We start from the raw sequence: 25,711 nt of genomic DNA, 5'->3' as shown, positions 1-25,711 counted from the left end.
AATAACAAGGATTAGACATACATGATTACTGAATTTAATTCTTACTTTCCACTAGAGCTCAGAGAAAAGACAGAGCTCCCTCCAACCCTCTTCGTCTCATGCGGGGCAACTAACCCAGCATTTTCACTGGCTCTTCTGGCATATTCTCAGCAGCCCAGTTAACAAGACTCAAAGCTACTGGGGGAGTTCCCACTGTAGCTCAGCAGTAGCGAATCTGACTAGCATCCATGAGGACTTGCATTTGATCCCTGGCCTCCCAGTGGGCTATAAGGATCCAGTGGGCTATAAGGATCCAGCATTCTCATGAGCTGTGGTATAGGTCAAAGACACAGCTCAGATCCCGTGTTGCTGTGGCTGTCACGTAGGCTGGAGGCTGCAGCTCTGATTCAACCCCTAGCCTGGAAACTTCCATATGCCTCAGGTGCAGCCCTAAAAACAAACAAAACAAAAACCTGATACTAAATTACCTTTTGTTCTTCATAGGCATCTTTCAGACAAACATAATTTGTTACCGCCCTCATGGCTATTGGTAATTTTCCAATGGCCTTCAGATCAATAGGCTTCTTATGAGCAGATATAATGAGCGTGTTCATCCACCAGTACGTTGCTTTTGACAGTAAATTCACAAACGGCTGGAGAAATCTCACTCCCAGATCCTGGAGGTCTTCAGGAGGCTTTACTTTCTGAGGATTCATGAAGAACACATATCTCTGTGGTAAGAAAAATTCCAAAGAATAACAGTTAACCTCCTTCTTTTTCCACAGATTAAAAATAAAATGTTCACCTTTTTTATATTTTCATTTCAGTAGGCTGAAATTTATATGTTCATATTTTTTTTCCATCCCTTTCTGAACTATTCTTTGGAGGGAAAAAAAAAATCCCTTTTGTCGTGACTATATTCTAGTTAAATTCCAGATTTTCATTTAATACACTTGAGCCAATACTAAAAAATCAATTATCCCTTTAAACCACATTTCTCCCTAAGAATCAATCTTTCTGGATATACTTTCGTGATACTTCATGATATTTAGTAATAGATTCAGCTACATGAAGATTTTTACATTATGTAGATGGTTTAAATGTGTTATCAAAGCATTATTGAGTCACTCCCTGTTAATTTGTGGTCTGGCTGATGTTCACTATTTTCCATTACCCACTGAAGCATGTATCTTGCCATTCAGAGCAAAGTCAAAGTGCTCAGACAGAAAAATGAACATTGAAAAATCAGACACTAGCATGTCACATAATAAAACTGACAAGGCTATGTGGCGGGAAGTGCAATAGGTCTGTAATCACAGACCAGGTATGAAACTTGACCATGTTACTTTGGCTATAAAGCTAAAGTTATGTCTACAGAAGTTTTTTAATCAATGAAATGAGTACACTGGATGAGATGATCTTCTTCTCAGATTGAAATTTCTGAGAATACACTAGTTTGATTAAACCAAATTTGCTTTGGACCAATCACAGATGATGGAACTTCCTGGTGAGAACAATTTCATCTATAATAGGGACTAAGCATAATGATGGCACATCACAGGCACCCAATCAATATTTACGAATAAATAAATAGATTCTAGGTTTACATTGAGACTTCTGGAATATTAATGGTCTGAAACTGAGTAATTAGTTCAACTTTATACACATAGATAATATATAATTGTTTATCCTCTTAAATACTAATGATTTCTAGCTGACTATGATCTTTAATATTTGGGTTTTGAATTCCAGTAACAAGCAAAAATCATTAGATACCTACTCTGACCCTAATGACATTGATCTCCACAGCCATCAGAAGTCCATTCAAAATGACCATCATGCCGGTGATACAGAATCGCAGGTCTGACACTCCCCAACCAGACTGCCAGTATTTGACCAACTTTATGGTTTTTGTGATAAAGGCCATTACCCAATACAGGAATAAGGCTGGAAAAATAAAAAGTAAAAAGAAAAAATACAATCTTTCACAGATACTTTTAATAAAAGTCACTGAAGTTTCAATATGAATACAATGCTTTTTAACAACAAAGACAATTTAAGATATTCTATTTCCAGATTATGTTATTTGTTTATAAAACAACATATATGCTTTAGTGTACTTTTGGACTTCTGAATTGAAGGTATAGTAATGACTTGAAAATATTAGTGCTTCCGCTCTAACTATGTGGGCTAGACGTGAAGATAAAAGGGGACATGTAAATAAGGATAGGCTATACTTTTCAGAACTTATGTATAATTCTACAACCTTTAAAATTGACTTTATCTTTTGGTCCTGTGTTTTTAAGAGGCCGTGATTATGTGATGAATTCACACATTGGTATCTGTAATCAAGACAGAATGGTGATAGCATAAAAATCCATGAATGGATCAAAGGAATGGAAAATACAGAGCCAAGAAATAGATTGTACTAAAAAAGTCATTCACTTTAATTTGTTACAAAGGTCCCAAAGCAATACAATGAGAAATGGAGCATCTATTCCACAAATGGTGCTGAAACATACAAATATGCATTTGGGAAAAAAAAAAGGACTTTGACGCCAGCCTTATAAAGCATACAAACAACTAATTGTAAATGGATAAAGTCCTAAAAACAAAAACTGTAACTATAAACCTTTAAAAACCAGGAGAATATGAGGGAAACTTATTTCGACAGAAGGCAAAGATTTCTTATGCACAGAGAGCAATAACTATACATGAAAAAGTAAATTATGCTACATCAAAATTAAAATCTTCTGCTCATCAAAAGACATTGTTAAGTAAGTGAGTATGAAAGCCACAGACTGGAAGGGAAATATTCTCAAAACATGTATCTGATGAAATACTAGTTTTGAGTATGTACAAAATATTCCTACAACTCAATAACAAAAATGCTATCCAATAAAAAGTGGGCAAGAGATATGAATAGTCACTTCACAAAGATAAAAAATAGCCAATATTCATCAAAAAGTGCTCAACATCATTAGTCATCAGGGAAATGCAAATCAAAACCATAATGTGTTATCAGTGCACACTCACCAACATGGCTAAATTAGAATATCAAGATCCTCAAATGAATGTGAAACAACAGGAATTCCTACACCCTGTTAGTTAGAATGTACAATAAACCACTCTGAGAAAAGATCTGGTGGTTTCTTCCAAATATACACATTTATGTACCTGTCCTCATTCCACGCCTAGGGATTTACCCAAGAGAAATAAAACATGTATCCTCATAAAAACTTGCACATGAGTGTTTATAGCAGCTTTTTTCGTTCATGATGGCCAAAACCTGGAAACAGTCCAGGGGTCTTTTGACAAGAGAATGGAAAAACTGTGCTATATTTATACAGTGGAGTATGACCCAACAATCATAAGAACAAAATATGGATTGATACCACATAATGGAGAAGTCCCCAAAAATCATGCTGAGAGAAAGGAGTCTTCCAGAGAAGAGTTTACACCATGCAATTCAATTTACTGACATTCTAGAAGAAGCACATCTAATCTATGGTGGGAAAAAAAAATCAGATTAGATGTGCCTCCACAGAGATGGAAATGAAGACTGACTGGTAAGGGGCACAAGAAAACTGTCATGGATGATGGTGATGTTCTAGATAGTGATACGGTTATACTGGTGTATGCATTTAGTAGATTAGATTTCTGTACTTTGGATGTAAATTTTATCCCACAAAAAGAACAAATATTTAATTTTAGTTAATGATAAGCATGCTGAAATAATCAGAGAGTGATGCATATCAACTCCTGCAACTTACGTTAAAATGCATCAAAAATAAGATGGATTTATGGAAGAACAGAGGAATGGAAAGATGTAGGTATGTGATAAAATAAATAGAATAAAACGTAAACCGAAGAATTGAGGTGGTAGATACTTGAGTGTACTTATGATTTTTTTAACTTTCTGTGTGCTTGGTGCTGTTTATCATATACTGTTGGAACAAAATTACTAGTTCTGTGATTTAAAATAAGTGTGGTTCTTCAAGGTCCAAATATTTCTCTCCTAAAACAAGGAGACCATTAGACTAGCTTTTAACTCTGTTCTTCCAGAAATATAATTAAATTGTTCCCTCTGCCTTGTGCCTACATAAAAGTTTAGAGGCTGATTCTGATTGCATTTCCTTCAAAATATTATGAAAAAGCATACTTCCTTTCTAACTACATTGCATAATTCTTATGCCATCATCAGTTCTTCAAAAACTTAATGTCTAGCGAATCAAATGTCCAATATTATATACATTTTTACTGTTGCCTTTTTTGGCATCTACTTAAAAAGATTTCCTTGATAATATCTGCTTATTTTATATCAAACAACTTTCTTTTCTTCTTCTTCTTCTTCTTTTTTTTTTTTTTTTTTTTTTGTCTTTTTTAGGGCCACACCCGCGGCATATGAAGGTTCCCAGGCTAGGGATCTAATTGGAGATGTAGCCACTGGTCTACGCCACAGCCACAGCAACATGATATCTGAGCCGTGTCTGCGACCTACACCACAGCTCACAGCAACACCAGATCCTTAACCCACTGAGCAAGGCCAGGGATCCAACCTGAAACCCATGGTTCCTAGTCAGATTCGCTAACCACTGAGCCATAACAGGAACTCCTCAAACAACTTTCTATTAAGATAATTCTGACCTGGACAGCCTTTTAAATTAATATTTAACCCAGACAGCTTGTTTTTATTTGATTACCTTTGCCCAGTCATATAATATGATGCAACACAGAATTAAATAATCAGCATATTTCCACCTATTCATTTTTAATTTTAATATCCTCTGATTAATAAAGTAATACTTGTGCAGTTATTCCTTTTTGTAATGGCTATATCAGTAGTCAATGTCATTTTCATCAAACAGCAATCAAGTGAAATCCACGAACCTTAGAAAATTGGAAGCATTCATTCACACAAAGAGGCACAACTCTGCCTACCATTTTAGAGAGCACACAGGCCCTGGCAGCCCATGCATAATTCAGGTTCCATACCTTCATCTCAGCTTTCCAGATAAAAGTGTACACCAAGGAATGCAAGGATGGATTGGAGTGTTACATTTAGCTATTTGGGATGAGTTCTATTACTTTAACATAAAGCAAAAAATAATATTAAGAATACTTTTGACAGTGTCTAATAGCCACAGCACAAGGAGGCAAGATAGGCTAAAAAAAATAATGTGAGGCAGAGTTCCCATCTACACGGAGCTACAGCTCCGATTAGACCCCAAGCCTGGGAACCTCCATATGCCACGGGAATGGCCCTAGAAAAGGCAAAAAGACAAAAATTAAAAAAAAAAATTAAAAATAACGTGAGGCATGATGCAGGTGTGAGGGGCTGCCCTCGGTAGTTTAAAGCAGGCAATGAAGCACACTCTGCTGCAGAGAGGCCCCCTGAGGCCTCGACAGCAGATGGAGGAAGAGTGTGACATTCCCACAGCATCCACAACAGACTTAGATCTGCAGAAAATGCCTCGGGACTCCAAGCCAGAAGCAGAAACACACAGTCCTAGCTGAGATGACTTGCTCATCATCGCATGTTTGAGGGGAATGGAGTTTTCACTGCTTAGAGCAGCTCCACTTATCTTTATCTCCACACTTGATGGGAGACTACAGAGAAATTAATTATTGCGGTTTTCCCATGTCTTCCAATCCCAACCCACAATGAGCATGTTTACTTTGAGGAGAAAGATAAACAAACAGGTCTCTGGGCGGGGGCCAGGGGGTGGGGGGGGGAAGCAACACTTGATCATACTTACCTAAAAGTAACTTGGGAAAATTTGATGTTTCAATATTATGATAATATACTATTGATGTCGTAGTGGCCACAAATCCCATCACCGCAGGCATGAAGAGGTGGAGATGTCGTGACTCTCGCCGTCTATGGAGAGTGGGACAACATCAGTGTCTACAGCTGATGATTCCAGATAGGTTCTCATTTTGTTTCCAACTTTTCCACTAAAATGCTCTCTTGGCAGGATTTAAAATACAGCTTGAGGTATTTTATATACAGAAAGCTAAGAGAATATATAAGGGAGGCCCTATCAAGAGATGTAATTTTGCTAAAAGAATTTATCCTAATAGGGAGGGCTGGGTAAATACAGATTAAACAAGACCTTACAATGCTCACAACAGAAGCAAATACATAACTATTCCCACATAGAAGGTCAGAACTGCTGAAATAATCTAACACCTAAAGCAGGTAATAACTCTCAATTGGAAATGAACTCTAACATAGGTGAAAAGTACACCTGTTCTTCTGACAGTTTTCTCAAACTTTATGGCCTTCATTGATTTCTCCATTTTCATTAATTTATTCAATGCATATGTGTTTGCTGGTCCAGACACTGTATCAGATTCCAGGATGCCATAGTGAATAAGACAAGATATGGTATCTGTGGTCACCATGTCTAGAGTCTATTGAGAAGAGCAATAGGAAATTATAACACAGGTGAAGGAACTAGGAGCACATGCAGGGCTTAGTGTCCAAGACAGAGAAAGTCTTGTGAAGGATCTGACTTCTAAACTAAGACCTGAAGGATGAGGAAGTGCTACTCAGAGGAAGAAGAGAGGAAGGCTGCTCAGGCAGAGGATGTAGATACATTCAAGGGTGTTGCAAGCAATTCAGGATGACTTCAAGGACGAGAGACTTCATTCTGAGGGCAATAGAGAGATTCAGATGGATGGAAAATATGCCAGGACAGATGTGCATGGTAGACAGCCCTCAAGTCCATTTGCATAATGATGCTGCACAATTAAACATTTATATTTTCTCAAATTACTGAAATACTTCAGTACACAAACAATAGAGAGAAGAAAGTAACTAGTTCAAGAGTGAAGGAAAGAGGCACATTTAGGAAGGTCATTTCAGAAGAGGTGAAGTTGATAATGGCAACTGAAATATAGAAAGGAATCCACTAATCAGGAAAGCGATGATCACTTTAAAAACAGGAAACAGAGTGTGCAAAATTCCAAGTGGTTGAATGCTCTTTCCATAGAAAATTTGAGATCAGATGTATTATGAAAAGCTTTATACAGCATGGTAAGGAGCCAAACCTAATCTTGCAGAAAGTGGAAATACTTTAACAGGAAAGTGGTACAGTCAGATCAGGATTTCAGGTAGATCAACCTGGTAATAATGTGGATGACGGAGCTGATAGGTAGTGTGTGGGTTTGAGGTGAGGGGAGAGACAAGGAAGAAGGAAAGTAGTTAGTATATTATGGGTACAGGCCAGGAGATAGATGATGAAAGACTTAGTCAAGCTTTGCAGCAGCAACATGGAAGAAACAGAACACATGGAAAAGACAGTCAAAATGGACAGAAATTTAACAGCATTAGAGTCTGAGTGTGATGGTGATGGAGATGGAGAGAATAATTCCCAAGGTGCTTGGGTAGATGGTGGTGTAACCAAATTAGATTTTAAGAGGAAGAGCCCATCAGAGAGAGGAAGCTAATACATTTCAAGAGGGATGCAAGGATTGTCAAGGTGTCTAATGAACATGCAAAAGAAACTGTCTAACAGGTGAGTGTGTGTAGAGGTTTGGAATATGAGCGGTGACACATCTGGAATCATCAATACAGACAGGATAATGAAAATGTGATAGTACTATGACGCCATAGAGCTGGCTTAAAAACCACCCACCACCTCCCAGAAATAGTTCAAATGGTCAAAAAGAAAAAGTATGATACAGAAATTAAGAAATGCTTCTAGAACTCTTTAATTATTGAATAAAATAAAGAATTTTAGACAACCACTTACTATTTTAAAAATTATAACATGAGCATATTACCTATCAAGGTCTATTAGATGTGGTCAAAACCATACCCAGAAGAGAGTTTATAACCTTAAATATATTCAGTAGGAATCGATTTAATAATTAAATAGTCTGATTCAAGAAGTCAGAAAAAGAATAACAAACATCATAAGGGAGGCAGTGATAAAATATTAATAAAGATAGCAATAGCTCCAGTAAGGTTTATATTTATGGCATTCCTTTATTAGTGATTTAACATATTTTTTAACCATGCTAGTATTTTTACTACCATTACTCCCACATTGTTAACTGCTTTACACACAAAGTAGTATAGGCTTTGAGGAGTGCCCCAAATCCCACTCTCTACTTTAACCTGTATTATTTTTAAAGCACGTTTTGCAGACTTGAGTGTGTTGGAAACAGCAAATATTTGCCATTAGAGCAGAAAATCTTTAGTCAGAAAGTTAGAGAAAAAGCAAAAAGCTATATACCATGGAAAACAAAAGAACATTTCAAATGTGAGAAAATTACAGAAATAAAAACCTAAGTGAAAACACAATAATAGTGAAGATTTTAACATACTTTTAGAATTTGATGAATTAAATAGCATAAAAATAATCAACATACAAGATTTTAGCAATCAGTAAATTCAATAAAATTTTATCTCCTATAAAGAATATGTATTATTTCCTAATACTCATTAATTATATTAATTAAATAATTAAGTATTTGACAACAATGAAAATGTTAATAAATCCCCAAAGGTACTCATTTAAAAAATTACATGCTCTAATAATAAACCAATCAAATTAGCCTAGAGAGCAAACAGAAAATGGCTCCTAGACCTAGGAGAGTATCTCAACCAAACTAAAATTATTTAGGCAGAATTAAAAAAAGAGAATGCTTCCTATGAAAAACTGTACAAAACAGGATGTTTCAAAAGAAAAGCAATAGTTTTAATATTTGTATTACTAAAAAAATCAAATATTCAGTTAGGAAATGTCACATTGTTTCACTAATTGTAATGAGCATTTATTTTAAGTAAAAAAAAAAAAAAAACAGTTCACAGAAGTTCGTTAAAAAATAAAGGAGGAGGAGTACTCTTGTGGCTCAGAGGGTTAAGAATCCGATGTTGTCATTGCAGTGGCTTGGGCCACTGCTGTGGCATGGGTTCAATCCCTGGCCCAGGAACTCACACATGCCGTGGACTTGGCCAAAGAAAGAAAGAAAGAAAGAAGGAAAGCATGATCAGTTTGTCAAATATAACAAGTATGTTAAACAGGAAAAGATGTTCATTATTAATGTTTTTTGAGATTCTTATAGAAACAGTTTCCAGAATAGGCCAAGGCACACAAGAAAGTAAACTAAATCTTTGGGTTCAGAAGTAACTGGAAGATTCTTTTTGAGAGTCCTGGGTGAAAAGAGGAAGGAGAAGAGGCTGTAGGTCAAGAATCGGGGAGGACAGTGCAAGATCAAGAGTGTTACTTCTTTTTGTTTTTAGCATGGGTTTAGCCTTGTACCACTGCCACGGCAAAACAAGTTTCTGCTATTAGTGTATAGCCTCATGATTAGTTCAGCCTCTGTTCTAAGACTCTGACTGAATATCGACCATGAGGCTGAAAAAGAAGAGTCATCCTTGCCTATCTGGTGTCAAGTTTCTAGGACATAGAGGACTTCCACTATCTTATACTTTATACATTCACAGAATAACATGGAGAGTCAGCCTATACGGTAAGGGAATAAAAAAGATAGAAGACTAGAATTGGCTATGATAATAAAATATAATACAATATGCCCAAGACTTTTGAGTAATTCTAAAAAAGAGAATAGCCAATAAGCTCCTGAATGCTTGGAAACATGACATATCTTAGGGTCTCTGATTTTCTTTTTAATCAGAAACTAAGATGTGCACATATATACAAAAAAAGCTGTCATAAAATGTTACAAAACAGTTGGCTCCATGACAAAAGCTTTAAAGTTTCATTCCTTGTTATTGCAACAGAAAAACATAAACAGATGTCAGAGTACATTCTTATTAGATAAGAAGAAAATTATTTTTGAAGCTTTCCTTTTTCGAACTTTAAAGACCTCATATTAATTCTTCAGTGAAAGATATACCATTTAGCATACTTTCATGACCAAAATTTTCCTATGACTTGAGTTTATTTTCTGTTACTATGTGATAAATATATTTCCCCCATACTATGTTCAAGCTTATAAATAGAGTTTATTATATTCTAACTGCAAAATACAAACTTCTTCTTTTGTTTATTTTTTATTTTATTTTATTTTTTTCAAACTTCTTTTGTTAGAATGACAAAATCCCTAGTTAAATAGGAGTGTTATAATAAATCCTGATTTTTAAATAATTATATACTTTGTCTAACTTGTAGCCAAATCTTTAGTGGTTCTCAGATTCCTTTAATCTGTCTTTGCTGTTTTAGAAAATAAATCAAAATATCTAAGAACTGGTTATATATTTACACATAAACACATACATATTAGAGCTATATATCAATATAGACAATCTTTCTTGCTATTTGTATTTATTTGGAAAAATAAGATAGACATCAAAGTGTTTAAAAGGAGAGAACTTCCTGCTATGGCTACGTAAACATAAGACGCAAAGAATCAGAAAGGACAGAAATGAGCCTAAGCCACAAAGCTGTGAACTTGTGTTATCAGAGAAAGGATGCGGCACCACAAAAAATACAAGCAACATAAATGATTATCCTATAAAATGGGTGACAGCAGTGGAGCCTAGTAAGTGACAACCAAAAAGTTAAGATCTACCTGGTACACTCTTAAGTACCAGCCATATCAGCATACCCACCAGGATAGGGTAAACCCAGTAGTTGTAAACCAAGTGGAGTCACTTACGAATCTGAAACGATGCCTTCTGCTATTTCACAAACATGCACAAATAGGAGGGCAAATGTAAGAATCCATCTCAGGTTATGTCCAGGAAAATGAAGCCATGTGTTGTGATGAATTTGTACTTTTGAGCTTTGACTCCCCCACCCTGAAAAAGACAAAGAGATAAAGGACAGATTATAATCGTGGCAATAACTTACATTGTGATATGCTTTGGGGAAGAGTTCCTGAAGCCTTATTCTTTTCCAGGATAATAATAGAAATCCTGGCCTATTTTCATTATGTTAAAAAAAAAGAAAATTTCAATTAATTTTTACAAGACTGCCCAGCTTAACACATTGACATTTGTTGCATTGCTCAGGAATAATGCAAACTCTGGATGACAGTGTGGTTGTTTCATGCTAATCACAGCTCTTCTTTCGGACAGGTCTCTGATTCACTCAAAAGAAGAACAAATTCATGATGATATTAATAAAAAATAATTTGGAGTCTAAAATCTTTCAAAAGATGGGATCTGTGGGAGGATTAATAAGAAAGCCATATCTGGTAATGAAATAGGGACACTTTTGATTGAGTCAACTCTTAATCATATGCATATCATGCAGGAAAAATGATAACCTCTGACTGAACCAGCAGTAGTAGTGGTATTTTCTCAAAGAAAGCTCAGGCTTTGTCCACTGATGAGATTTGAGTGGGCTCAAGAACATTATAGGTTCACCCTTAGTTCATCACTGTAGAAAAAAAATTAGTTACCAGATTATATTTGAGTAAAATTTTGATGGTCTCCCCTTAAAACCATGAGGAATGCCAACTCAAATAAGGTGTTCCAAGAAAGGACCCTGCTCATGTCTCTTGTGTCACCCTCTTTTCTCAATTTTTAGCTGTAGAGAAGCCCCACATACATCAAGAGCAAATGGGGGTTTGAGGTTAAAATATGCAAGGAAGTCTGCACAGACAAAAGGGACCCCCTAAAGCATTCTTTGAAAAGAATACTGATTCATGTCTTAGTTGTTCCCAAATGAACTTCATTATTTGAAGATCAGTTACAGTTTATATATTCCACTAGAATTTATACTGCAAACTCATGCAGGCAAGCTCTGGCTTCTTTTTTGCCACACTATAATTTTACTTCTACCTGATACTTCTATAAAATTTATTTATGATCTCTCACTAACTCAAGTAGTCAATGTTATGGATGAATAATCTGCATTTTCTCCACCACTTCTTTCCTTTTGATAACATTAATTCCATTTAATCTTGATTCATATACTCTTTTGACAGCCTCCATGTTCCATGCTAAAGATATCATAATTATTGCTCACAATAAGTTAACTGGATGTCAAAAATGAATTAATAACTGTAGAACTGCAGTTTTAAAATGTCCTACTTTTAGCCAAGGGGCATTCTTTAATCTCCTACAACTGTCACCTCATATATAACAAATAGTGTTTCTATGTATGGCCACTCTGGTCCCAATATATTTAATTTCCATACATTTGTTTGACATGAATGACTAGGTACCAAGAGTTATGCTGGCCTCTGCATAATACGTGTCATGTAACAGAAATTCTTTGATCACTGTTAGGATGCCAGGCACACAGTAATCTCTCAATTAAGATTTGGTAAATGAAAGGAGGTTCCCGTCATGGCTTGGTGGTAATGAACCCAACTGGTACTCTTTAAGGATGTGGGTTCAATCCCTTGCCTCACTCAGTGGGTTAAAGACCCAGCATTGTTGTGGCTGTGGCTGGCAGCTACATCTCCGCCTCGACCTCTAGCCAGGGAACTGCCACAAGTGCGGCCCTAAAAAGACAAAAAAAAAAAAAGAAAAAAAAATTGTTAAAAAGATTTGTAAAAAGATTTGTTAAAGAAATAAAAGCTTACAAATTATTTTTAAGCCTTCCTTTAAAGCAGACCCTTAAATTATGACAGCTTTCTTAAGAAAATTAGTCTGTTAACTTTTTCATTTATCTGTGTGAGCAAACACAAAATTCAAAATAGTGGCTATCTCTTTTTAAAGGACAGGACCACAGATATAGGAAGAGTAAGAGGATCAAGAAATGGTATTCATACTGTTAGTTTCCTTAAAATGAGTGTGGTAGGTTCATAGATATTTATTATATTAGTTTCTGTCACGTTTATATAAGAAAAATACTTTATAATTTAAAAAATGCTAAAGGTCTATTTTGGTTTTTTTTGGAGAAATTATACAAATAATGCATAACTGCTCTAGATAATTGGATTTTGTGCATATATAAACTGTAAAATAATAAAGAAATTGTATTTTTACCTTCTTTTTATTTTTATTTTCTTTTTAAGCACACCCACAGCATGTGGAAGTTCTCAGGCCTGGGATCGAATCCAAGCCACAGCTGCAACCTATACCACAGCTGCAGCAATGCAGGATCCTCAACCCACTGCTCTGGGCTGGTGTCGCCACAGAGACAAGCCAGACCTTTAACCCACTGTGCCACAGTAGGAACTAATTTTACCTTCTTTTTATTTTATTTTTTAAAATTTACTTTGTTGGAATATGGTTGATTTATGATGTTGTATTGGCTTCAGGTCTACAGCTAACTGAATCAGTCACACACATAAATATATACATTCTTTTTTCCAATATAGGTTACTACAAACTATCGAGTAGATTTTCCTGCATTATATAGTAGGTTCTTGTTAATCATCTATTTTATACAGTAGTGTGTATATGCCATTCCCACCCTCCAGTTTTTCCCTCCTCCCAGCAGTTTCACCTGTGGTAACCTTAAGATTAGTTTTGAAATCTGTGAATTTGTTTCTGTTTTATAAATAAGTTCTTTTGTATCAATTTTTATTAGATTCCACATATAAGTGATATCATGTGATAAGTTGTCTTTATCTGACTTACTTCACTCAGTACAATAATCTCTATGTCCATCCATGCTGCTGCAAAAGGCATTATTTTTAAATAGTTTGCACAGGCACTCTTTCTACCTGAAATATACCTCATCACTGCTACTTTGCATGTTCTGTATTCTTCAAGTCCCCAAACATGTCACTCTTTATGCATTGTCCCCATCAGTCCCAAGAAGAGTTAGTTACTCTGGCAGACTAGAGCCCAGGATAATTTGTTCCTGTGTCTGTAAATGGGCTTACAAGGAGGTATAATCATTTCCCTTGACTTTGACACATTTGTTTCACTGGAAAATTCCTGCAAATATTCCAGGCTAGTACTATGTTTTATCCATTTTCCATTCTCTTCACCTAAACACACAGCAAGCACTCAACAAACGCTTTTGGTCTACTTCACATAATTCTCTATCCCTCTCTTTAAAAAACTGCTGTTTCTTGAAGTTCATTTCTTGACGTCTTATCAATAGGCTACCAAATGCCAAAAAAATAAGTAACTGAAAAACACAAAATACTTGTTCCTCTCCCACAGACTTACATGTTAGTTCTCCTGTTGGAGAAATTACATCAACATTATACTAAATCTCAGCCATTAATTAGACTTTTCTTGGAGTTCCCTTTGTGGCTCAGGGGTAATGAACCCAACTAGTAACCATGAGGATGCAGGTTCAATCCCTGGCCTTGCTCAGTAGGGTTAAGGATCTGGCATCACCTTGAGCTGTGGTGTAGGTCACAATCGAGGCTCGAGACTTGGATCCCACCTTGCTATGGCTGTGGCATAGGCCTGAAGCTGTAGCTCCGATTCAACCCCTAGCTTGGGAACTTCCATATGACACAGGTGTGGCCATAAAAAGCAAGAATAAATAAATAAGACTTTTGTTATAAACACTAGGTGATGTTACTATAGGACAGTAGATTCCTTACCAATAAACAATATTGGGAAAGTGATAAACAACAGGAAGACATGAGGGACCAGATTGAGGGCATCCACAAAGCAGGGGTTTTGTAACACACCATCGTAGATATTATATGAAGAAATGTTGTTACCACAGAATGAAAGGCTCATTTCTTCTTATACAGTTTACTCTAAAAGGGAAAGAAAGAGGGAAAAGTCTATTATTATTAAATTCTCCTTCATAAAATTATAGCCTTAAAGAGGAGTTATATCATAAAAGTAATCCCCTTTCTCTTTGCCATTGAGGAAATAGGAAACTCTATGACAAAGTTATTTGAGAGTTACCTATAAAGGTCTTAAACATTCCATAAGGTCTAGTTTTCAATAGGCTTTTTTTTTTTCAGAGAAACGTATACCATTTTAATTTGGAAAATACATAATTAATATCTACCAATAGTGGTATCTCAAAGGAGCATTTGTCAGAATAGATGATTTCAAAAACCAAAAATGGCTGATTATCAAGAAAAAGGAGGAGGGAAAATGAAACTGAAAAGTCAAAATGGTGTAATATCCAATTTTTTCCCATAGTCATTCATTAAAAACGCTTACACAAACGACTTTAGTCTAATACAATTTACTGTACTATTTCATTAACTGCAGGAAATAGTAACAGCGACCAATGTGGCTGCAACCAGCTTTTCTCTGAACAGTATTAAAATCAAATGTTTAAGATAAATTAAACAGAATTCAAGTGACATGGTAACAAGACTACTCAGTTCCCAGAGTCAGAGAATGATCTTAGAAGCAATGCACCCAACTCAAGTTTTGAAACAGAAGATGTCTTTTTATTGGAAAGCTGTATTCCTTTAGAGGAGAAGTGGACAAGTTTTGAGAGGAAACAGAGGACAAGATTACACAAGATTTTCTTTGCCATTGTTGGTTGGGACTCTGGCTTCCCCTCTGAGTGAAATGGAGCCACCGAGAGGCGGGCAATCAGAGAAGTGACAAGTTCTGACTTAAGTTTTAAATGAATTCTCACTGCTGTGCTGACACATGGTACAAAGCAAGGGTCAACTTCACCCAAACACTACTGTGAAATGCCAGCAAGAGTTTCAGCATTTGGAAAACTTCTTTTATAATACCTACTATTTATTTAGCACCTACTAAATTCTGGGAATTTTGCATACATTATTTAAGCCCTCAGAGCAACATTTGAGGAGCTCTTTGCATTTGGATGATATTGAGGGGCAGATAGGTTCAGAAACTTGCCAACTAGTAGAGTAGCCAGGGTCCACACTCATGTGTATCTGACTATAAACTCTGTTCACCCCACTCCATCACACAGCCTCCAACCTACTTTTTAAAGAAATCGCTTATCTATCATACTAAAATAAGTAGAAGTTTAAATTCACTGGACTTTGTTTCTTTTCCATTTTTCTGTCCCCCTGGATTCTGAGGTAGATTATTCAAGTTTGGAAAAGTTTTGAATAACTAAAGTAGTACCTTTTCTCTCTTCCCTTTCATTGATTATTGATTTAGCAATGGTCGCAAATCATTTTTTTTCTAGAAAAAAAAAAGAAGCACATTACACAGAAAAGATCAGTAATCGCAGGCAAACTATTGGAGAAACAAAATTTTAAACACGTTTTATAAAACATTATATGAACAGAAAAACTAGTTAGAAAGCCTGTGTGTTTACAGTCTGTAAATGTTCATATGGAATTCCTCTTGCATATTATTTCTAGTAATGTATTTTTTTTAAAAAATGCTCTCTAGTCAAGATTTTTTTTCATCTTTTAAAAAATGTTATATTTAGAAGAAAATCCCCTCAAGTTGCCAAATCCTTACCAACTCCTAAGGTTCTAAGCTAGATAAAAGAATTTTAAAAGGACTTGAGATTTTTAAAATAGCAGTAAGATGAAACTTCTGAGTACATAATTGTATGTTAGATGTATTTCTGATAAAAATGGAAAAACAGAAACTGAAAAATAATAGTAATGGTATTTTAAGATTACTTCCTTGACTTAGCAGAAATATAAAAAGAAACTTTAAGCTCACTCTTAATTAGAAGCTATGTATAAACTGTTTCCTAGAACAAACTAGATGATAATTTTTACATAGCTAGTTTTATAACCTTATCAAAAGTTACAGTATTCCAATTGACTACATTTATAAACCTTGCTATTTAATCATTACCATTCAGCTAGATGCTAAAATATAATTTGCAAAACATGTATTTCATTAGCTATAAGCACTGTTTGCCTGGTATTTAATCAAGCCTGAAACTTACTAAGTAAGTAACCTTTCGAATATGTGTAATGGTGAAAAGAAAAGATCAGAGAAGTACAACGACCTGAAAAAGTTAAAGAACATTTTCAGCCATGCACTTGAGAGCTGGAATTACAGGCCATTAATTAACCGCAAAAATACTTATTGATGCTGACCATGTGCTATGCACTAGGAATTCAACAGTGCAAATGACAGAAACAGCCCCTGTGGTCTTAGGCGATATAAATCAGACTTAGACTAATTCCAATCGTTCTTGGTATAATGTAACAGTTATGATCTAAAAGACAGGGAAATATACAATGACATCATCACATTAAGCTGTATACTTCATATTGGGAAAGTAAAAACTTCAGAACGATGTTTTCCTTCTACCATAATCTTAACCTCACATTTCCCCCATGGCTCCCAACCTGTCCACTGTCTCTCACCACATCTCCCCTTTTGTTTCTTCTTCTGCCCCCTCTTCATTTCTTTCTCCCTTGCCCCTTACGCTTCTTTTCTCCAACACCCAGCGGGCATGTGGCACAGTCTTAACAGCCAGCCCTTATCACAACCCAACATGGATAAAAAGAGGGAAAGCGTAAACTTATTGCAGAGCTGTTAAAATTTTTTGTGTTTACCTGAGTTATTTTATTCAATCGAGATTTTGCAATGAATTCTTAAATCTCCAATTGTTATTCAAGGTCTCCCGCTCCCCCAACCCGGGTTAAGTTAGGAATCCTTTGGGAAGGGTATAAATTGCTGCTCTTGCTGGATGCTGTCACATGACACCCTACGGCCCTGCCCCTTTTGCAGCTGTCTAGTTCAGCTAACACTGACCGAGGCCCCAGCATCAAGGAGGAGGGAGAGCACAGAAGGCCGGATAGGAAGGCATGACATTTTTCCCCACACAAGCATAAACGCACAGAAAGATGTTTAAGTGCTTATGACAGCTGATAGGGTTGGAGAATTTGTCTGAATAAACTTTAAAGACAAACAACAAAAGTGAAACTTCAATTACAGGGATGGTCTGTAGAGCAGAAAACATACAACAGAAATCTCCTTCATGACCAAATTTAGGATTTCATGGGAAGACCACTACCCTCAGTATTCATATTCCTTGAAATGCATTGTATTAAGTTCGACATCCTTGGGGCTTATAAAATTGAGATTCACTTGATGCATATAAGGTAAATAAGTGAAAACTAACACTCTCTTGTTCACCCAGCAGAAAGTGTCAGTTCTGATGAAAGAGCAATCCCAGAAAAGGTAACACACTGGAAACACCTGAAGAAAACATGCTAAATCTAATGAAAAAGCTCTCATTCTTACACACGAAATAACTCATTCTTTAGTTATTCAGAAATTAACCAAATTATTTTGTGAGACAGAAGCACAACCTTTTAAAGAACTTACTCAGGGCTTTATCATTCTCTTGAGCATGTTCAAGATCGAATCAGTTAGGAAAACAAATGTCATAAGTTATTTGCAGTTATTCAGTACAAAGTTTACAAAATGTCAACAAGAAGATGTCTGTCTATCTATCTGTGAATGACAGATGGAGGCAGGAAATCACTAGCAAAAGTGACCAGACTTCTGATTTAATGCCTAATCTGAAAGCACTCCTCCAAGTCCTATTGCACACCAAAGGAAATGTTGGAACTATACAGCAGATAAGCTTCCTTAGACACACACTCAGGTTTTTTTATTATTATTATTATTTTCAAATGGCAAACTGGACAAACAAAGCAACAAATAAATACCTGCGGCAAACGCTTGAAGCTGCTTCAAACTCCTACTGGTGAACTTGCACTACCTTCCAAACCCCGGCTTCCTACACTGTCTTAGGTGCAAATTTTAAACCCGGACACAGAACTCCTACACAGCAAAGAGTAACATAAATTAAGCAGATAGAAAGCTACTTCGTGAACAAGACGGGAAATGTCAAACAGAAAGAAAGAAAAAAAAAACTGTAATAACTCTTTGCACTTTATCCAGTTGGTTTAAGCAGGAGCCCGCCAGGGTTTTGTAAATAAAGCTGGAAACCTGATCCCCACGCCCTCTCTCCTCGGGCTGGGGCCCGGTCCCTTAATCCTAGAAATAGCGACCGCGAAGGCAAAGCGCTGCGAGAGTGCGCGGGCGCCTTTTGGTTGCCGAAATGTTAGATCAAAATCGACAGTTTAAGAGTTATTCTTAAAATTCTGAAATGATATATATGTAAAAGACACGAACTCACTTACTCCGAAGGCAAAGTTTTCCTTCCCTGGCCGAAGCAATCAGGGCGCCGAGCGGATTATTTTTAGGGTGGTGGGGGATCAGCTGCTGCCTCCTATCGAGTTTCTCAATAGCACAGACTGCTATGGGCTGGGGCGGACACTGCGACTCAGACGCAGGAAACTGGGCAGAAGCCCCGAGCGCCGCGCCTCGTACTGGAGACCCTCCCCACCCCCGCTCGGCCCAGCTTTCGGCACCGGAGCTGCAAATTTGGGACGCGCAGACTAGGATTTTACAAAATAACGTTCGTCCCCACAATTCATTAGACATTGAAATTTACAATCTACAATTCCGTTATCACTGGAGTCGGCTTTTCCAAAGTTAAAACACGCAAGGTCACTTGCACTTGTAATCGTTCCCCCAGGCTCTGTGTGCGCCTTTTTATTAACCAGATAAGGAAGCAGATTTGAGGGTTTCATCACTGTCCCCCATTGCGGACCTGGGAAATAAAGGCTTCATTCCAGGCAGAGGAACCGGCTGCCTGGCTGTATTCGTGCGTGCCAATGTCTCGCAGGAGTAAGGCAGGCTCAAGCTGGGGCCCCAGCGCCCCGGGAAACTTGGTGACTCGTCTGGACCAGTTGCCGCGCTACGGAAGAGCGAGCCTTAATCTTCGTCCCCGAAAGTGGGGCTTCGACTTCCACGGTTTATAAACAGTTTTCCCACTCTTAGCTCCCGACCAGAGAGTGCAGACATTCTCAAGGAGATAACATGTTTAAAATACACTCACCCCACAAGAACTCCCCCTCAGGACGCATGCCATAAATTTTGTCCCAGGCAACCCTCTGTAATCAACATTCGTTTTTATCGGGGGTCAGCGCTCAGTCAGCTTGAAATAACCATTGTTTTCGTCAACTGTCCTGATCTGATAAAGGATGGTCGGCCCGGCTGGCTGGTGCCTCCGAAGGCTCGGTGCGCGACCCCCGAGGGGCACCGCTCTAGGGCCGCGGGCAGCTGGACGTTGTCCCGGGAGCTGAACCCCAAGCCCCAGCGGCCGCTCCGACTCTGGGGCAGAGCCGCCCCCCGCAGGCATCTCCGGCTGGGAAGGTCGCTGCGTTCCTGGGTGAGGCCCGGCCTCATTGAAGCTGGAAGCCACGGCCGCTAGGAGTCTGCGGGGCCTCGTGGGGCGGCACCCGGGAGGGTCCCTGAGTCTCCCGGCCCGCGGACTTTGAAAACTCTGCTACTGCACCCTGGACTGTTTGCCGCGACGCGGGCGCAGGGAGAAAGCACGCTTGTAGAACGCGGATACCAGGACCGTGGCCAGAACCCTAGGGACCCGGCGAACTAGCCAGAAGCGGGACCAGAGGCTCCCAGCGCTTCTGGGCAGAGAGAACTGGAAATGAAGGGTGCAGATAATGCCCAGATATAGACCCTGAGTGTGCCCACACAAAACCAAGTTGACTTTGGGACTTTAAAAAGATGTATATTCCTACCGTTAAGCTCATTTGTTATGCTTAAATGTCATGCCTTAAAACATTCTTTTTAAGTCAAACTTTGAAAGTATGGAAAAGTATATGAGCCCTCAAACTTCTAAAACTACTGAAAACATTTTGTTACATTTTAACAAAAACAAACGGTAATGATAAAAAGCATGGACTCAAGGAAGCTAGCCTGCTGTCAAATCTTGTTACCCAATTAGTTGGTTAGCTCAGAGACTTTGGACAACTTGTTTAACCCCTCTGTGTATCAGTTTCCTCGCATATTCAACAGGACAAATTAAAAAAAAACTGCTTCATAGGCTTGATGTGAGAGTGAAGGAGATAATCCCTTTAAAGTGCTGAGACAGTGCCTGCCCTGTCAGTAAAAGCTAATAAGCGTACGTGCTATTTTCATCATTTTTTCCATGCATTTGTTGGGGGGGGGGCGGTGGTCTGGGACTGCTGCGTAGGTAAGTGCCCTGGCTAGGGATCACACCCCTGCCACATTTGTAACCCAAGCCACAGCAATGGCAGTTGGGAGTCCTTGAGCGGTAGGCTATCAAGGAATACCTATGAACATTTTATATTGTTGGCAACCTCAAAATAACTTGTCTCCTCATGGTATCTTTCAAAACAATTATTTTCTGGTTGTATTTTGAAATCTTTATAGAAATTATTTGAATGGCTGCATAACATTTCACTGTGTGGCTGTATCTTGATTTTAAGTCCATTTTTCTTATTGTTGGACAGAATTGCCAAATTTTCACTACCATATTTAATCCTATGATGAACTTTTTTATAAACAGGGGTTTTTTGGTAGCAAATAATTTCTTTAAGATATATTCCTTGAAAAGTAATTACATGATCAAAAGTAATAAATGCTTGCTGTAGAGCAGAAATTGGCACAATGTTGTAAATCAACTATATTTTAATAAAAGAATTTAAAAAGTAATAAATGCTTTTAAGGCTGTGGATATAGAATGCAAAATTACCTTTCTAAAAAGTTTGCATTAAGGAGTTCCCGTTGTGGCTCAGAGGTTAACGAATCTGACTAGGAACCATGAGGTTGTGTGTTCCATCCCTGGCCTTGCTCAGTGGGTTAAGGATCTGGCGTTGCCGTGAGCTGTGGAGTAGGTTGCAGACATGGCTCAGGTCCTGCGTTGCTGTGGCTCTGGTGTAGGCCAGTGGCTACAGCTCCGATTCGACCCCTAGCCTGGGAATCTCCATATGCCTCAGGAGCGGCCCAAGAAATGGCAAAAAAAAATGACCAAAAAAAAAAAAGTTTGCATTAAAAAAAAGTTTAGAGTTCCAGTCTTGGCTCAGCAGTAACAAACCCAACAAGTATCCCTGAGGACGCAGGTTCAATCCCTGGCCTAGCTCAATGGGTTAAGGATCCTGCGTTGCTGTGCCTATGGCATAGGCCAGCATCTGCTCTGACTCAACCTCTTGCTTGGAAACTTCCATATGCCGCCGCTGTGGCCCTAAAAAGACAAAAAAATGTTTTCGTAAACTCCCTCCATACTCAATAAGATGACCTATTACACTTATATCCAAACGACCCCTGAATCTTATCTTTTAAAAAATTTTGTAACTTAGATAACGTTATTAACAACCAACCCATTTTTCAAGTGTTCATTAATCTTTGTATCCATTCTATTATGAACAGCTTGTTCACATACTTGTCCATCTAATGCGCTTTGAGAATGTTTCTTATAAATCTTTTTTGTCTTTTTATGAATTTTTTTTTTTTTTTTTGTCTTTTTGCCTTTTCTAGGGCCGCTCCCTCAGCATATGGAGGTTCCCAGGCTAGGGGTCTAATCGGAGCTATAGCCACCGGCCTATGCCAGAGCCATAGCAACTCGGGATCCGAGCTGTGTCTGCAACCTACACCACAGCTCCTGGCAACGCCAGATCCTAACCCACTGAGCCAGGCCAGGGATAGAACCTGAACCTCATGCTTCCTAGTCGGATTCGTTAACCACTGAGCCACAATGGGAACTCTAGTCTTTTTATGAAATTTTAATAAGAGAAAGCTACCAATTCTGTTTCATATATGACAATTTTTCCCCAATTTGTCCTTTTAAAATGATATCGGTCCTACCTCTACAAAAAACAAAAAGATTGTGTTCATAATTCTATAAAATTTTTTAGAGCATACACCATGTGCTACATCTCCTGCTGTGTTACATAGAGGTCAGTGATGACCTGCAGTATCTCTGCCTTCATGGTTCTTCTTCCTAAGGGAAAGTCTACTTAGGCAAATGTGCTGCCTTTTTTTTACCACCATTGCATTGTATTCTGATGCTTAAGTTAATAAATATTAGCCTACTTTCATATTTGTTTAAAGATTTTTAAAAATTCAATTCTGGAATTAATTTTGGCATGTGCCATGGGATAAGAACATAAGTTAATATTTTGTTACATCAACATTATTTACTGAATAATCTTATTCTTTTACCCTGATGTATTACACTGCCTTTGTCGGTATTATAATATGATCTCTTTCTGAGCTCCCTGCTCAGTTCAATTAATATCTTTCTCAATTCTTCCTATTCTATTACTATGATCAGGTGAAATTATTATAGCTTTAAAGTATATTTTAACTCCAGTAGTACCAGTCTCCTTTTAACGCTTTTCACAATTTTCTTAGCTACTCTCTTTTGGAGATTTTACTAGAGTTTCTTTAAATCTAGGAAGTAATTTATAAAGAAATGTCATATTTTTAGTATTCTTTCCCATTTAACTCTTTATTTTGGTCTCTATATTAAATTTATATCAGTCTGTATGTTTCTTGTAATGATTGGTTATACAAATTCCATATATTTATTTTCATAGCTTGTACTGCTATTAAGAATGCAATATTTGTTTATATTTTTGTGTAAATTTTGTATTTATCTTATATCCAGCCACTTCTCTAAGCTTTCTCAAAAATCCCAATGCTTTGATCTGGGACTTCCCAGCCTCCACAACTGTGAGAGATAAATATTTATGTTTAAGCCACTCAGTCTATGGTAATTTGTTGCAGCATCTCACCCTGATTAAACCAACTTGTTTTCCTCTATCAAACACCTATTTCATTAATTCTGAATTCCAGAACAGTGTTAAACCACAAAAGAAGACAAAACTTTTTGTTTTCATCAGAAATGTATATACATATTAAAATCAACTTTGTTAAATATAATTTTCATAAAATAAAAACCTTTCATTATACATATGAAATCTAAAATGTTTTGATGTAAACATGATCCCAAAAAGACATAGAATATTTCTCTCTCTCCAGGAAGTTCTCTTATGCCTCTGGCTAGTCAATTTCACCATTACCCACCCAGGGTCACCACTGATCTAAGGTCTATCACAAGAGATTTGTTTTGCCTATTTAGAAAAGTCACATAAATGTAGTCATACTGTATATATTATTTGTGTCTAGCTTCTTTGGTTAAGCATAATATTTTTGAGATTTCTCCATGTTTAGGGGTACAACAGTAATTTTTCCTTTTTACTTCTGAGAATTCCATTGTAGGAATATACAATACTTTTTATCCATTCACCTATAGGTATACATTTGGGTTATTTCCAACTTTTAACACTGATAAATAAAGTTTCAGTGAAATTCTGTATGTATAGTTTTCACTTCTCTCAGGTAAATGCCAATCAGTGGATTTGCTGGGTCATGTGGTAATCATACATTACCGAAATTGCCAAAGTATTCCCCCAAGTGATTAAAATATTACACATTCCTTCCAGAAAAGCATGAGAGTTCCAGTTGCTGCACTCTTGCCAATATTTAGTATTGTTCGCTATTTTTTTTGATATTAATCCTTCTATTGGGTGTAGATTGGTTTATAATTGTGGTTTTAGTTTGCGTCTTCCTTATGGGTAATGATTTTGAGCATATATTTTCATGAGTTTGTTAGTCATTCACATTTTTTTCTTGTGGTAGACATAATTCTAAGATGACTTCCATGAACTTTGCTCCTGGTATTACTCTCAAGATTACATTATGTTACACAGCAAAAGGAATTTGCATATATAATTAGACTTACTAATTACTTGACTTTTAAATAGGCCAATTATCCATCAAGATGGGCTTAAGGTAATCACAAAAATCCTTTTAAAAGCAGAGAATTTTCTCAGGCTGATGTTATTAGAAGAGAAAATTAGATAGTTCTGAAGAATAAGAAAGATTTGATGTGAAGGAGCTTTTCTACTGCTCATAGGAAGAGGACCAGAGGACAAAGACTTGAGAGTGGCCTCTAGAAGCTGAACACAGTTTTAAGCCAACAACCACCAAGAAAACTCGGACTTCATTTCTACAACTGTGAGAAATTGAATCCTGCCACAGCTTGAATGAGCTTGGATGTTGATTCCTCTCTAGAGCTTCCAAATAAGAGCCCTTAGAGCCAACACCTTCATTCTGGCTTGAAAGACCCTAAGCAAGCACCCTGTTAACTTCACCTGGACAGCTGCCCTACAGATGTGTGAGATAATAAATGAGTATTGTTATAACCCACTTACGTTCATGGCAATACGTTAAGCCACAAAAGAAAATTCATATATTTCTATTGTGAAGTGTCAGTTCAAACTTTTGCCCATTTTTTTTTAATTGGCTGCTTTTCATATTACAAAGTTGTAGCTTACTTTACATATTCTAGATGCAATATTTGTCAACTATATTGTGTACTGAGAATATTTTCTACCAGTTAGTAGCTTGCTTTTTCATTTTCTTAGTGGTATATTAAAAAATATTTTCATTTTGGTCAAATCTATTGATCAGGGAGTTCCCATTGTGGCTCAGTGGGTTAAGAACCCAACATGGAGTCCGTGAGGATGTGAGTTTGATCCCTGGCCTCACTCAGTGGTTTAAGGATTTGATGTTGCTGCAAGCTGTGGCATAGGTCATTGATATGGCTCAGATCTGGCATTGCTGTGACTGTGGTGTAGCTCTGATTCAACTGCTGCCTAGGAAATTGAAATATGCTGCAGCTGTGGCCATAAAAAGAAAAAAAAAAATCTAATGGTTGATTTTTTTTTTTTACTTACTAGTTAGTGCTTTGATTTCTTCTCCAAGAAATTGTTGTCTACTCTTAAGTCATAAATATTTTCTCCTACATTTTTTCTAGAAACATGAAATATGATCACACCTTTTTGGGTCTGTAGTAAATTTGGGGTGTATTTTTGTGTATGGTACAAGATAGAGGTTGAATTTCATTCTTTTATGTATAAATTCAGTTGTTGCAAACTCTTCTGTTCCACAATGCATTATTTTAGCTCTTTGGTCAAAAATCATTAGATCAAACATAGGATTCCTCTTGGGCTTTCTGTTCTACTCTATCCATCCATATGTCTTCCCTTTTGTTATTAG

General features: G+C 37.2%; 1 protein-coding gene across 16 annotated transcripts in view; it reads right to left on the bottom strand.

The window, feature by feature from the left end:
• Positions 1-20,167, bottom strand: part of ABCC9 (ATP binding cassette subfamily C member 9) — a 137,053-nt gene extending 116,886 nt beyond the window's left edge. For 3 of the 16 annotated variants that reach the window (XM_021092238.1, XM_021092237.1, XM_021092239.1), the window contains exons 1-5: positions 18,901-19,634; positions 10,615-10,756; positions 5,739-5,860; positions 1,760-1,926; positions 468-710 (exon numbers count right to left, since the gene is read on the bottom strand). In XM_021092238.1, coding sequence (XP_020947897.1) covers positions 468-710; positions 1,760-1,926; positions 5,739-5,860; positions 10,615-10,756; positions 18,901-19,204 — 978 coding nt within the window. In that variant the 5' untranslated portion in view covers positions 19,205-19,634. Of the gene's footprint in view, positions 1-467; positions 711-1,759; positions 1,927-5,738; positions 5,861-10,614; positions 10,757-14,421; positions 14,584-15,895; positions 15,956-17,301; positions 17,420-18,423; positions 18,539-18,896 lie in introns of those variants that run through there. The other 13 variants (XM_021092245.1, XM_021092244.1, XM_021092243.1 and 10 more) reach the window with 13 other exon arrangements.

Source organism: Sus scrofa, chromosome 5 (assembly GCF_000003025.6).
Source record: "Sus scrofa isolate TJ Tabasco breed Duroc chromosome 5, Sscrofa11.1, whole genome shotgun sequence".
In the NCBI taxonomy this organism is placed as follows: Eukaryota; Metazoa; Chordata; class Mammalia; order Artiodactyla; family Suidae; genus Sus; species Sus scrofa.
This window is presented reverse-complemented; position numbering and strand designations above follow the sequence as displayed.